This window comes from Xenopus tropicalis, chromosome 8 (assembly GCF_000004195.4).
Source record: "Xenopus tropicalis strain Nigerian chromosome 8, UCB_Xtro_10.0, whole genome shotgun sequence".
In the NCBI taxonomy this organism is placed as follows: domain Eukaryota; kingdom Metazoa; phylum Chordata; class Amphibia; order Anura; family Pipidae; genus Xenopus; species Xenopus tropicalis.
The window spans coordinates 103,729,264-103,745,271 of NC_030684.2; the positions used below are offsets into that span (position 1 = coordinate 103,729,264).

Genomic DNA, 16,008 nt, shown 5'->3' on the forward strand with positions numbered 1-16,008 from the left:
TCAATGCTTCAGGAACATTAGGTTGACAACAGACAGTTCAAATCTTATCTTGACACCTGGTTCAGATAGCTCGCCATGCCTTTCCATGCCCCTCCATAATTATAAAATCTTCCTCCATTGGCACTACCTGGATTAAAGGGAAGAGAGGGATGCCAACACAATTCAGCAAAAGGACACAACAGTCAAAAAAAGAAGACCTATAAAAAAATGTTTCTCCCTTTTCCTTCTGCCTTTTAATTTCTTTTCTCTTCCTACCCCACTACCTTTTGTTTTATAAAAACGGGGGAAGGAATTTAGCCATGAACTTCCATAAAGCACATGCAAACAACTCACCTCCTACCTTTCATGCTGGTACTGTTAATACGTATTACTCCCAATATGCCTTACTATACAAAACGCACCTTGGTGAGCAATTCAGTGACTTGTGTGACTATTCTTTTCTTACTATTCTTTATTAAAACAGTAAAAGAAGAGTATTATTGTGTGAGTTGAAGCTGTCAGGCAGGCTGGCTCAGTACCCCATAGCCAAGAACACCGTGCAGTGTAGAGCGCCCTCTGGCTTCTCTGTCCCAAGTTCCGAGTGACACGGGGGCCAGTTTGTATGGGGTAATGCGGTACAGGAAGCCGTCCTACACACATTTAGCAACAGTGGCGGGGCTGCGGCAAGAACAGTAGCAACACAACAGAGCTGAACCAACACGCTGATACGATACTGTCAGCTAGTGAGTAAGTTGGAGCCGCTGGAGACAGGAGGGCCCTAGTGCTGCACTCTAGTGCAGGCAGGACTCAGTCAGCAGGCAGGACTCAGCAGGCAGGACTCAGCAGGCAGGACTCACACGTCAGTCAGCACCACGGAGAGCGTTCGGAACACTTGTCAGTGAGAGAAGCAGCCGTTGCCGGACATTACACAGGAAAGGACTGGCAGGTTCAGCACCTGGGACAGCAGCCCGTTACCGTGTCTCAGCGGGGACTGTACAGGACCTGACTAAGCTGCCCGCCTCGCAGCTCTATGGATGCCAAAGCGACTCCCAACGGTGTGGCAACCATCGAAGACAGGATCTTAAGGATCACTGGCTACTATGGCTACTACCCAGGCTACTCCAGCCAAAAACGTAAGCTACTCCCTTATTATCTTTCCTTATTTATGATCACTGTCAGTGTGTGAAGCTGTAGCAGGGGAGAGGGTAGCCTAAGCCTAACTAGGCAATATCATTTACTGTGTTAAACCATGTCTTTGCTTGTGACTAGCCATCTCGGAGTGCTGTGTTGTTTGCTAGTCAGGCACCCTGTCTTTACAATGCAGTTCCATCATTGTTATGGGAGTCATGCAATGCACTGATGCGCTGCTGCAGATACGGGCTCCATCGAGTTTGGTTGGGGGTTTGTGACTGATCTGGTGAAGCAGCAATAAAAATGGGTTTTATGGACGGTAAATAGAAAAGACATGTGTCTTTTTCCTGTGGGGCTTGGGCACCACTGACGGTCAGCCTGGCAAGGCTCAGCAAACACATCATGTCTGTCAAAGAAATGCCACTTTCTGGGAAAGTTATCTTCATGTGCAGCTATCAGGGAACATTCACAGCTGAGAACTGACTTATTGTCGAATCTGCTTCCGTGAGAGAATTGCAGTGTTGTTATAGACTCACATGACAGAAAAAGATAATGGTTTTACTGTGTCGCAATTATAGCCAAATGCATAAGTATAGAGAGGGATACTGCAGTTTAGCCCAGTGTGTTATGATGGGTGACTTGAATCTGTTATAAGTTCATATAAAAAAAACATTTGGAGTGTTCAGTGCATGCATTATAGTGAATGTTTAATTTTTTATTTATTTTTTCTATGGATAAAGGAAAGAAAACATGATTTATTTAATCTGTTTGGTTGACAGGCAGTAGCCCTCCAACATGGTAAACTCTTACAACTCTCAGCATCCTACCAAGCAGCAACACAGTTGGGAATTGCTGGGAATTGTAGTTTAGTAATATCTAGAACATTGTAGGCTGGCCATCCTGTACCAATGAATTTGATATCTGATAACAGCATACATTGCTGCACACAGTATAACTGAGCCTGTCCTCTTATACTTAATTGGTTCTATACTAATAGTGCCCTACTTATAATACTCATTAAAGTCTTTACATATGTGCATATGGAGACATGTGGATCATCGATATGAACTATTAGCATATTCTGATATTTAGAATACTTTTAAGTTCTGATAATTAATTTACCATAATGACAGTAAGCACATTAACCATGTAACAAATGCCATAAGAATAAAACACAATTTTGTTTATAAACAGGAAGCAATATGCCACTTACTTCTTCCTTTCCATTCTATTGAGTCCTGGCAATTTCTTTATACTGGTTCTGCCAGGTTCATCTGTAGTAGACAGCAGTGTGCATTTTAGGCATGCATCTACCTCTGATTGTAGTTACAAACCATTATATGTCTTCATATATATACATAACTATAAAGGCTAATGTCCAGCTCTGTAAATTGAGCGCACTATCTCTTGTCAAACAAAATGCAGGGTTTAACACCAGCATAAGAACACTAATTAAAGTGCATTGTTTTTTGTTTAATTACTATATTCTGTAGTTGCATTAATTAGTTGTATTTAATCACGTAAATATGATACCTATAATAGCTGATACCACTTAATAGTCATCATGCCTATGATTTTATGTTTATGAAACAAAGAACATAGATCTTGCGCCCAGGCATCTGTCACCCCTGTTGTGGCATTGTTCCCAAACCAAGCTCTGTGGAGCCTTTGCATCTTGCTATGGCTGTCTGCCAACACATATAACCTATCCAATAAAGAGTTGTTGATTCTTGCTTGTAAAAAAAAAAATGATAGATGGAAACAAAATGTCTCAAAATATAAATTTTTAGATATAATATATTTATAAATTATGTTTTAGGCTAATTATATGTGCAGAATGTGAACGAACCAAAAAATGATAAATCATTTTTTATGTTGCTTCGACCACAGTTTTAGATTTATGGAGCTTGAACTCCATGTTTTATCATTGTCAATAAAATATACTATTTAGACATTTGGGTGTTTACCCTATGGCTATAATGAAGGCTGCAGAAATAACTCTTCCATAGACTAAGTATGGGAAGAAATTGATTTACCATAATCGGTGACATTTTTATTGAGGAAAGCTATGGGGAAGGTGTATATGACAATAGATCCTGTATCAGAAAAGCTGCTAATTCAGTAAACCCAAATGTTGTTTATAATATTGTTCCAATGTGAAGAAGTCCATCCTGACATCCACTCATAGGAAAAAATCCTAACCTCATTTCCTGTGTTCTTCTTGTGTTTATATTTTAATTTGAATTACCTTGTGGATTATACATGTATTTCTTTTTAACTGTTCTGTTTGCATTTTCAGTAGGCTGCCATCTACTATGCAATAAAATAATACCAGTTTGTAGCCCAGTATAATAGATATCCCAGTTCTATCAAGGTACAGAACAAATTCCAAAAAGTAATAGCAACATTGCTATATCACTGATTTGACTCTGCAAAACAGCTTTAAATAAGTGACCACTAAGGCCAGTGACCACTAAGGGACAGGTAGGGAGTGTTGGTCAATGGAGAGCCTCTCAATTCTGCAGGTAGCAGCACTGCCCTTGACCATAAAATTACCAGCTTAATTGGCTACAAAGGGACTATTATAACACCAAAACTAACCTGAATAATACTAGAAATGAAAAAAGTAAAGTAAATAAATCGCTGTGTGGTCTGGGTGCTCAGTCCCCGAACCCGTAGCCTTAGGAGATCAACCGAAATTTTCAAAAGAGGCTAGCAAAACACCTCGGACAACTTAGTCTTTATTCATGTTCATAAAACCTCTTACGCCTGATGCGTTTCGTGCATGCGCACTTAATCATAGTCTTTACACAGGGACTATTGCCAACTTGAAGGCAGCAAAGGGCTACAACGTTAAGGTCACAGGGGAATTTGGCTGGCACTGTGAGAGTGTGGAATGAGAGGACTTGTCATAGGGACTACTTACTCCCACAGCTGCAAGTCCTCACTTACATCTTATGTCCGTTGCAGTGGCCCACACAGTGTAAAAGGGCCACAATTGGCTATTTTTGTTGCACTTTTTTGCACTCTGTGGGGCATTGTGCAAACAGCTGCATGCCTCTGTACTCCATTTCACAGTGCAGAGACCAGTGAACTGTGACCTGAATGGAACATTGCCTTCTTTATGGGCTGAGCTATATGTTCTGGCACTGACCTCTGCAGAGTGCAGTGTAGAGGTGGTGCAGGTTCTTAGGAAATGCCCACTGCACTAAGGGGCACGTTCTTGCACACTCTAATTGCAGATGTATTTGATATGTTGCATACACCAGCCTATGCTGGTATAGTAACTTTAAATAATGCATTTTTGTCACATGAGTGCGACAAACAAACAAACAAAGAAATAGTTGATATTCTCTCCTGGATTGCTGCACATGTACTAGATATACAGATCTAGTCATTGGGTATAAATAAATGTGGAACGTTTTCTTATTTTTATATTAATATCCCTTTACGCCACTAGTACAACAGGAGCCATGCTGCTTCTTGCACATTAATATTAATTTAGTGATTCTGCTTGGTAATTACTCTGTACATGGCTGTAAGTATTATGGACTGTGCATATTATGGACTATATTTTCTCCAGTGACATCAAACTTGTGTTGTGGCTTTCTAACTCTCCAGTTTCTTTAGCAGAGGATGATGAGACTTGTTGTTCACAGTAGCTGGAGGACTGTAGGTCTTACATGCAGGCTTTAAACAGAAGAAAATAAAATGCATTTATGTAAACATTGATTTCCATAATCATGACACAATACATATTAAAAAATTCTTTCCTTGTCCAGACAATAAGCCAATAAAATCTAAATGGCACGACAGACAGGCAAATTGAACATTACCATTGATTTACAGTATTACTCAACACAGAGGCACAGTAACAATATTTTTACCAAACAGTTATTAAGGCAATGTAGCTTAATAATGTTCTCTTGCTTTCAGGAAAATATATTTACAGTTAATAACATTGAAGCCATTTCTTGCTAACACAGTCCAACATAAATTTATAATAATAATAATAATAATCCTGCTGCAGACTTGCCTTCAAATCTTCAACTGTCAGCTTGATTTACGTGGAGGTAAATGGTGAAATACATTTATCTTCATGGTTTTTAATTGCATAAAAATACTACAGGTGTGATAAACTGTATGGATATCAGTGGGTTAAATAATTCTGCTGTGCTAGTTTGGGTAAAGCAGTCAGACAAGGGCAGTAAATTCTGGTACATTTACTATACCATGGCAGGTAAGACTGGCCTGCTCCATCCTTGCTTTCAGCTTAGACAGGAAGTGGCAAACAGGAATAGGATAATGAATCGTAAGACAAATGGCAAAACTGTAGGAATGCCCATAAGCAAAATGCCCAAACAAGCAGCAACTACAACAGGTATGGGACAAATTATCCAGAATGGTTAGGACCTGGGGTTTATGGGTCTTTCCATAATTTGGATCTCTATACTTTAAGTCCACTAAAAATAATTTAAACGTTAAATAAACCCAATAAGGATTAATTATATCTTAGATAGAATTTAGTACAAGGTATGGTTTTAGACTTACATAGAAAAAGGAAATATTAAATAATTTATATTATTTGACTGAAATGGGGTCTAATTCAGAGCTTTCCCATACCTCTGCCATTTATTAAAGCCCTAGAATGCTTGGGCTTAGTAATGCAGCATGTACTAAAATGATCTTTATTATTTGGGAAGACTTTTTCCTTAACATTTTCTCTCAACATTATTGGTTGTATAATCAGCACTGCATTAAACCTTGCTGTCAAGTACATATTATTCTCATCATCTCAGGTGCAAACCATTCTTACCTTGGGCACTACCTTAGTGCATAAAATCTGCCTTACTTAAACCGTTAGTCCTCCAATAAAAAGCCATGAGAAACAAATCCAACCAGAAAAAGGTCAAGGTTTCACATGCTGCTTCTGTTAAAGATATAGGGGCCGATTCATTAAAGGTTGCTATCGCATGCTTTTTTGTGTTAAAAAGCATTCGATAAATAAGTACCGTTTCATCAAAGTCATTCCACGTGCGTTAATCCGCATGCACAAAAAAAGCATCATCGCAAAGCGTTATTTCTAACGCATTGCGTTAATTAGCAAATAGAAATAGTACTAACGCATGATTCACAAACACATAAACTCGCAAAATATTGCTTTAGTTTGTGCGAAGATTAACACCTACTTGGGGCAGGCGGTACTTAAAGAAAATTGTGCTTGGTTAGCTTTTGGCAACACAACATGGACTTTGCAGTGGTATTTTTTCAAGTATGTGTTGGCCCTAGAGTGATGCATCCGCCAGTTTGCAGGGAAATGGTCATTTTCAGAACAGCAGTTTTCAGAAAGTAATGGTTACGTGCATAATATCATAATATCGTAATATCGTGGCAAAATATATTGCATGCGGCAGGAAATAAGGCAAGAAAATCGCTCATTGTGAGTTAAATAGCGCAAAGAACATTGCGTCTTAATTATGAAAAGTGTCCTTTTAGTGAATCGAGCGTTAAATCGCAAAAAATAAGAAGTGATAAAATTTTTAATGCATGCTATAAATAGCGCTAGTTTTATCGACCTTTAGTGTATTGGCCCCATAGTATTTGTTATCTGGAAACCCATTATCCAGAAAGCTCCAAATTACAGGACAGCCATTTCCTATAGAATCCAATTTAATCAAATAATTCAACATTTTACTTTATATTTCCTTTTTTTTCTGTATTAATAAAACAGTACCTTGTACTTGATCCTGATTAAGCTATAATCAAATATTTGAGGCAAAGCCTCCAATTTATTGTTTAAATGATTTTTAGTACACTTAAGGTATAGTGATCTAAATTATGGAAAGATCTTTTATCCGGAAAACCCCAAGGTCCCAAGCATTCTGGATAACAGGCCCCATACCCGTATCCATTTACAATTGCAAGAGTCACTAATTTGAAGAATGTATTCACTCCAGTACAGACTTTGAGACAGTGGGACAATGAAACAGAGAAGTGTCAATTGTGTGGAACACTATCACAGCTGTTCTGCTGCAAGTGTGACTGACCAGCACTTACTCAGACTCAGCATTAAGTGTGCTCAAATGGGGCACTTATTATGTAGTACATTAGTACACTCCTATTACTATATACTTTTGTGCATGGCTTGTCCATAATGTGATGGTATGAAGTAACATATTTCTAAATGGAGACTGGGGTGAGTAAAGGTTTGCATATGCATGACAGGTGCAGTGTCGAGCATGCAACACTTACCCCTTCCCCTAGTTAAACCCACACCTCTAACCCTTCCTCGCAAACAACACACATAGACACTGTAGCTGGAAGAGAAGGCCGCAGTTATTTATTTATTAACATAAAAACTTAACATCAGTTAACATTTTGTAATAGTAACAAAACCGTTTGTATAACAAACATTTACAGTAACCAACAATCCTTACTCGCCTCCAAGGGACTGACCCCAGGCCTACTGGGCTACACTCTCCTTGTCAAGTACCCCCCTTAAACTTTCCCCTGGGGGCACAGAGTAAGGTACCCTCCGCCAACTGCGACAATAACAACCTTCTTTCTCAGGGAGGGAGGGTGGGACGCTGCGAGCTGCTGACTCTCCCTCCGTCTGGATCCAACTGAGGTAAGATGGCGTCTGTTGTTAGACCATCCCCTTTGCCCGGGAATCTTCCTGATCACCCATTGGCTCGCCATCTGAAACAGTAAAAAAGGGGGGGGGAAGGGGGGGGCTGCCCTCCTTGCCCTCCTTGCCCTCCTTGCCCTGTCATGCCCTGCTTCCCTATGCTGTGCTTCGGGTCATTGGGCCCCATTAGGGATGCACTGAATCCACTATTTTAGGGTTCAGCCAAACCTTGAACCCTTTGTGAAAGATTCAAGCGAATTCTAAACCGAATTCAAATGCAAATTTGGACAAGGAAGGGTTAAAGAGAACCAAGCACTGAAAAGAATTTTAACTTCTGTGTTTATGTGACAAAAAGTCACATGATTTTAATTATTTGGATTCGATTCAGCCAGAGGCATGGATTTTGCAGAATCCGAATCCCTAATAAGAAAACCCATTAACTCCGAATTACAGGAAAACCATCTCCCATAGAGTACATTTTATGCCAATAATCCTATTTTTTTTCTTTTTCTCTGTAATAATAAAACAGCATGTTGTACTTGATCCAAACTAAGCAGCATGAATCCATATTGGAGGCAAAACCTTGATTAAATGAGTTTAGAAGACTTAAGGTATAGTGATCCTAATTGCAGAAAGATCTCTTATCTGGAGATCAAGATCCTGAGCAGTCTGGATAACAGATCCCATGTCTGTAAATGAAAATATTAAATGAAACCTTTTAAACTTAATTTAAATATAAAAATGTAATATCTGAAGTTTATATATCTCAATGTTCTTCCTTTGCCACGTTAGTAAAAGCCTAATATCTTATCTAATTGGCACCAGACTGAGGCCTCTTTTTTGGGCAAATTATAATAAGCCAATACCTCTCATTTGTTTTCACACATTTGAGCAGCAATAATTTAGTTCATCTAGAGACATGTTTGCCTGTTCTTGCTTTCCTTACACTTCTATAACATCGTAATTGATTTTTACTCTATTCAGTAATTGCTTCAGTAGAATCCCATTTGTAAATGATATAGGAAAGCAGCGAAGAGAATCTATTAAATGTCTAATAGAGTTGAGCGTGACATGGTTAAGGTCTCCCCAGTTAATTCCTGAAAACCAGTGAAGTTTGAGATTAGAAAAGGGAGAGGTTTATTTTTATTAATATTTAGTGACTTGAGAGTTAGTGCACATACCATACCATGTAGTTCCACCAGTAAATATATTTACAAAGAGATGTGCTTAATGTACGGTAGCAAATGCCATACATTAACTGTAGTAAAACAGAACATTAGTTTTATTACTGGCAAAACAATAGCTCAGACAACCTTTAGAAACATTTACTGTATTATGCAGTTCTACTCCAAGGCAGGCACTGGGTCAAAGGAACAGTCTCCAGTATCAGTTTTCAATATGAAAACTATAAAGATAAGTATCTCAAAGCTTCACATATCATTATTACTGCAAGCTCTGATTATATTAAAACTAAACGCTACACATAGTACATTAACCATTTTGAGTCCCGGCCATGGCAGTTGCAACTAGCACCACTCCTTGTGTAGAAACATATTCTTCCTGCAGGGCAAAAGGGACCCCTGAAATATAACATCTATGGTGCTGGCACACTGGTATGGCCATGATGGAACTGTAGATTCTGTGTTTTGTGGCATAGAAGTGGTAACAGTACAATTATTACCAATGTCATAATTATTACAATAACAAAAATATAAATGAACACACAATTTATTTTTTCATCAGGCACATGTAGTATATAGGAAAGGGGTGCGACAGTGTGCTCCTAATTCTAAGTCTTAAATAAAGTGTGCTTCCTAAGTAATGGAAGTATGATGTTACTCCATGAATGGTTAAATACTGGAGGTCCCACCGACAGCATATACAGCATAGAGACAAATGTGAGATGGCATATTATACCATTTTAAGTCTAAGCATGCAGTACCAAGGGGTCTGTGATGAATCATAATTAATTGCGACCTGCAGCACAATATTGTCTTACTACTGCTATTACTACTGCTACTACTACATTTGTTGTATGTGTATTAAGGGACAAATGGGCACACCCTATTTAACTCATATTCTATTATTTTTATTGTTATTTTATGTCCTTGCCTTCTGCCTTGGCCTTCTACTATGCATTTCCTCCCCTGTTGGTAATCACTTACCATTCTTATCTGCCTTTCTGTCCTCTACTCCATCCTGGATTTATTGTTACATCAAACCATCATATTTTCTATACCCCCCTGCTTTTCTCTCCTATATCTCTTAAGAAAATATTTAAAATATATTGTCCCCATCTTCTAATGTTTACCCTCTTGTTATGCCTTATTTTATCTTTGATATTCCCATGTTAATATTTATTTTGGATCTTGTCTCTCAACCTCTATTCTATTTTATTTGAACTCAAATCAGCTTCATTGAGATGTGTGTAAGCTTGTTAGCTTATTCTGTGCTACAGCTCCATTCGTTTCCTAGATGATGTGGGAGCTGTATTTGACTGAAGGTCACATGCAGCATATCTATGTAGTGGAGCAACACACATTTGAGATAAGATTTTTAGTTCTACTCATTTTGCATTGTACTAATATGGGGACACAATGCAATGGAGATTGCGGATAAATCAAATATCTAGTATCTGTGTCCCATCCTGTGTCCACTCAAAACCAGACAGCAATCAATGCATTCAGGACTGAGCAATTGATGGTAGTTTGAACACGCTGATTGTCTTGCCTCTTGACATCTCCTCTCCAGTTGCATTCTGCTTTTCTGTATATTTCCCCATTTATGATGAATTAATTTAAATACAAATGTATTTCATGAAAGAGGTCTAACACCAGTCTTCAGGAGACTGCAACCTAACTTAGTATGAATGATCTCCCATGTCATTGTGATGGCTATTTGACTTGGCAGAGTCATGTTTTTCTATACAGTTTATTCCTGAGCAGAAATATTTTCTCTTTCTCAATATGAAGACTTCTGAGCTTCTTGTAAGTAATTTTTCTTTATAGTTAATAGAAATTTCAATTCCAGAAGGTCTTATTTCCTGTTGTGCAACTGTATATTTGCTCTGTATGATGATGACATGATAACACAGATTCATAGGTTCCTGGTTTTATCTGTCAAAGAAGCAATTTCTATTTAAGAAATATGGTTGCTATTGGGCATCTTCTTTACTATTGTGCATTCTGAACATTGCTTATTGGTTTTCTGCTTTAATTGTGAGGCAGAAATAGTTTCCTGTCTGATTCTGTATTTGTTCCCCTTTTAATTGAATAATACAATGTTAAAGTGTGAGGGTTTAGTGCATCAGCAGCACAGTCTATAAGTATAAAAGTGAAGAATCCTGGCTTAATTTCTCACTGTAATGGCCTCAAGTTTCTGCAAATGTTTAAGAAATATATTTTCTTATTACAAGCGGATGCTTTCAGCATATCCTTTGCAGTTTCAATTAACAACCAACCAATAATATAGACCTGGGTTATATAGCTGGATAGGTATACTGTAGCTTTTGCAGATCTCAAGGTTTCTGCATTTTCTGAAATAAATCATTACTACAAAAATTTTTGCTTATCTGTTCTTTTAAATTCAATATGTCACTTTGAAGTATTACAGAAACAACCTATAAAATTTATCAGGAAATAAGACACTTTTTTACACTATAAAAATCTTTAACTGCTGTTTTTTTTAAAACCATTAATCAATTTTCATTTATAAGATGAACGGTCCTGCTTAAAAAACAGCTTTGTCAAATGACTTTGCTTCCAGTGCATCATTGTGTTTGTGAGACACTAACAGTGTTTTTTAAACTCCAGATTCCAATTAAGATTATTCCTTTATTCACATAATCAAAGAACCATCATGGGAAATAGATGTATCTGGAAAGTGCTTATGAAATATGAAGGAAGGGAAACATGGGGCAATACTGGGCCTACACGGTCATGCAATTTATGCAATTTGACTAAATCTTATAACAATATACTGTAGATACAAAGGTTTAAAAAGGAGTTCATCAAGTTGATCCCATTGCTGTGTTGATCCAGAGACAGGACGTCAAATGTCCCCCACCTTGTAAAATAACTAAAGTAAATCTAAGCACATTTAATAATGTAATTAGAAGTGAGTATGAAAGTCATTTAGTACTGATTCTTGGCAATGCTGAAACCTTTGAGTTTCATGACCAGCAGAATAAAATGCCTTGTGGCTTCCAATACCCTTATATTTTACAATGTACCTTACATTATTCCCTATAAATATATATCTTTGTAATATATCTTTATAAATGGTGTTTAGTGATGTCACATGACATCAAAACTTGTGCATTAAAAGACTAATCTTTGAAAATATGGCCTTGTGCTTTTATACAGGTCATGGAACTCCATGGTGACTTCTAATATCCTCATATATTAAAACAGGGGGTACATTATTTATTATAATACACAGGTTCTTGAGAGTAATGACAGAAATTACATCACTAAGCATCGATTATAACTGATCAGTAAGCACCTAGACATTAGTAAGCAGCTAGTAATATATCATTATATATAATATGTATATTGCAGTAGGAACTTATTCCTCTAGCTAGTAAAAAATCTCTATAGAGGTTTTCTCTTTTATCTCTCTAGATTTTTATGCAATTTGCTGAATACTAAATACTGAATACCTACAGTATAGGTTTTCTCTTTTATCTCTATAGATTTTTATGCAGTTTGCTGAATACTAAGTACTGAATACCTACAGTATAGAAAGTCAGTAAAGTCAGTATTAGCAAAACTTGGTGCAAATTGACAAACCATATTTATGCTGCCACACAGCAGCCACTGGGATATTATGAGGCATAGGTATTTATTGTTTAAAGGCTAAGGTCACATCCCGGTAAGCACCTTTTGACATTCTCCTTTTTTATTGTAGGATGTGTTTGGCTTAGTTTGCTGATGTTTGCATAAAAAAAGTTGTTGCTTTTTCCTGTTGCACAATCAAGGGGTTAAATAGTGCAGACTAGCAATGCTGCAATTTTATGCCCAAGGAATGAGGCAATTTCCATAAAAAACAGTTAAAAGAGCAACTATAAATACAACTGTGAACATTAACAGCAATAAAGCTTACAAGCATTTAAAGCTCACACCATTAAGCATTTGGCTCCCCAAGTTATTTAGTTTACCTGGATGATCACAATAAATATAATTTAGGAGTGGGCAGCAGTGTTGGAACCCATCCTGTTATTGACTGTACTGAAGTGTCTGGCTGCTAGCAATGATTTTTAAGCCAAGAAAGCTTTAGGCTAAGCAATTTTCCTTTAAATTTGTCACTTTCTGCTGTGTCGGCACTTCTCAGCCTCTTGGCCGGGAAGTAGTGCATGCGGGGGTGGGGGTTATGCAACTGCTAATAGATTAGTTCAGAAAAGGCATCATGTAATGCTGCATTGGATCCTGCCTAACCTCATCTGATGTGTGACTGCTGAACTTGCTCTCGCCCTGCTCTCGGTGTTCTGCTGGGAGGTTTATATAGTCAGCTGGAACCTACATTGCCCTTTGGTGTTGCTACAGGTGTCCTGCTGATGGTACTGTTTGTGAAGCTAGCCATGTAGCCAAGTCCTACTGCAGCTCTGCATTTTGTGAAGCACCTAATTCTGGGAATTAGCACCTTGGTTATCTTCTTTATTCTAAGGAGAACAATGCGGGGTCCAAAAATGAGGCCCAGATGGATATTGTAAGTTTCCTACCAACAGCTAATTATAAGGAAATACACTGGGAGCAGACTCAAGATGTCAGAGCACCTGTTGAGTCATTATAGTATATATTTATACCTATATAATACAAAAAGTCATGAATATCTTATAAGTTATAGACTTATAAATGGTGCTTAGTGATGTCATCAGTTATTTTAGTGATACAATTTGTGTGACTGGAAGGCCTTGTGCTTTTACATGGAGCTTATAATAACCTAATATTTTACAAATAAATACAATACAATAGGGGTTACATTACTCCCTATGTATTTTATGGCATACTGTATTGTGGCCTTTGTAAATTCATAAAAGGACAAGAGGCTGCTGGCAATAATCATCTAGGGATTTGTTCCAGACCAAAAATATGAAAACTAATTTTCAGCATGAACACATTAATTTAGCTCCTTGGTTATTTTGCTGCTAATGGTTGTACAGATACCCTTCCAAAGTCTTGAATGTATGGTCACCTAAAATGGAGGGTTATTGCTGGATCTGGGTGTGACCATGTGTCATGATTTTCTCATCTGGGAACATTTTTTGCTGCATGAGAATTGAGTGCAGAAAACATGGCAGTTGATGCTGAATTTATGAGAAATTTAGTGCTAGGCAAGTAGTGCTGAACACTGTAACAGATAAAGCACTGCAAGTAGATTTGAGGGAACAAACACTAAACACACCAAGCACTCACTGTACCCCAGCAGTGACACCAACTGGTTGGTTTATAATACAGCAAATGGGCAGTGAAGGCCAACCTATAGGGTTCCAGATGTTGTTAGACTACAACTCCCCAGAACACTCCCCTTCTTAGTGATCGGATAAAGGGGATCAGGGCTCAATATCAAAGTACTCAATATCACATTCAGTCTTTACTCTATTACATGTAAATGGTATAGGGCAGGATAAAGGAAACAGCATGCAGAAATGTAGTGTGTCTGAAGAAAAGGACCCTGTGACCAAAAGAAGTTAAATCTTCCACAACTGTGCTGGGGCCAACCAGAATATTACCCAGCACCAGCTGTCTGGTGCTGGGTAATATCTGGCAGTCTGGTACTTTCACAAAGGGTCCAAAAAGCTTTGTACTCAGTTTTCTAATAGAAATCCATGATGCATTCTATTTCACAAAATGCCATGCCTTGGTCTAAATAGGAACTGTCCTATTATTAAGCCAGGTAACATTCTGGGATAGGATATTAGGAAGATTTTGTTAATTCTAATCAGAAGACTAACTACTACTTAAGAGCCATATTGAATCAATTTATCTCCCTTCCCCTCTACATTCCTCCCCATCAGTTATAAATATCCCTGATTTGGAACTAAGCATGAGGTTTAGATGCGGATATAAAGAAGGTTGCAGATGAGTACTGGGCCAGGATCCACAACTGTCAAGTGAACCCAGAGACAAGCCAAGGTCAGAACAGGCAGTTATAAGGCAGAATGTCAGAACATGCAGGAATCAGATAAAACATGAAGCTGCAGCACGTACCAGGAAAAGAATACTCTAGGTCCCCAACCACCCGAACACAAGGGGGCTGATTTACTAACCCACGAATCCGACCCGAATTGGAAAAGTTCCGACTTGAAAACAAACATTTTGCGACTTTTTCGTATGTTTTGCGATTTTTTCGGATTCTGTACGAATTTTTCGTTACCAATACGATTTTTGCGTAAAAACGCGAGTTTTTCGTATCCATTACGAAAGTTGCGTAAAAAGTTGCGCATTTTTCGTAGCGTTAAAACTTACGCGAAAAATGCGCAACTTTTCGCGTAAGTTTTAACGCTACGAAAAATGCGCAACTTTTTACGCAACTTTCGTAATGGATAGGAAAACTCGCGTTTTTACGCAAAAATCGTATTGGTAACGAAAAATTCGTAAAGAATCCGAAAAAATCGCAAAACATACGAAAAAATCGCAAAATACCGATCATTACGAAAAAAACGCAATCGGACTCCATTCGACCTGTTCGTGGGTAAGTAAATCAGCCCCAACGGGTACTACCATTCTGATGTTCTCGGTGCAGTTTGGGGGCAGTTGCATTGTAGCCAAGAAACATGGGGCTATAAGCCCTGATATGTTTTATCCCTAGTATCATCCCTATAAAAACACTTAACAGGTATCCGTTTCTAAATTTTAGTTAACATTATTATATTTTTGTTCATTTTCATATGAATCACCGAATGTCTCAGTTTATAAAAACAAAATGAATAATTAGGCTATGATAAAGCAAACATTATATCATCTGCAATGGCTAAACATAAGCCAGTTTTGCCCTCAGTAGGAATTGTGGAGCCCAATATAGTAAATCTATTTAAAATTAAACATCAGATGCCATTGTCCAGCTAATAATTTTTTTTTAGTTGATTGTTTATCCCAGTGACCATCACCTGCATTAACTATGAATCAGGGGAATATCTACATGTACAATTCACAGTTCTCACCCACTCACCTCTTCCTGATGAGAGGGCATTTCTGGTTCCATTCTCTGACACCCCACGTGTATGTTCTATGGTTTTGATTTTGTATAGGAATGCAGCTGTGCAGCAAATT

At 37.9% G+C, this 16,008-nt stretch overlaps 1 protein-coding gene across 1 annotated transcript in view; it reads left to right on the forward strand.

Annotated features, from left to right (window-relative positions):
* Window positions 1-633: 633 nt before the first annotated feature.
* slc35f4 (solute carrier family 35 member F4) overlaps window positions 634-16,008 on the forward strand; it is a 58,836-nt gene continuing 43,461 nt past the window's right edge. Inside the window, exon 1 of the mRNA XM_002933728.3 lies at window positions 634-1,112. Within this exon, the coding sequence (XP_002933774.1) occupies window positions 1,010-1,112 (103 nt within the window). The 5' untranslated portion in view covers window positions 634-1,009. The remainder of the gene's footprint in view (window positions 1,113-16,008) is intronic.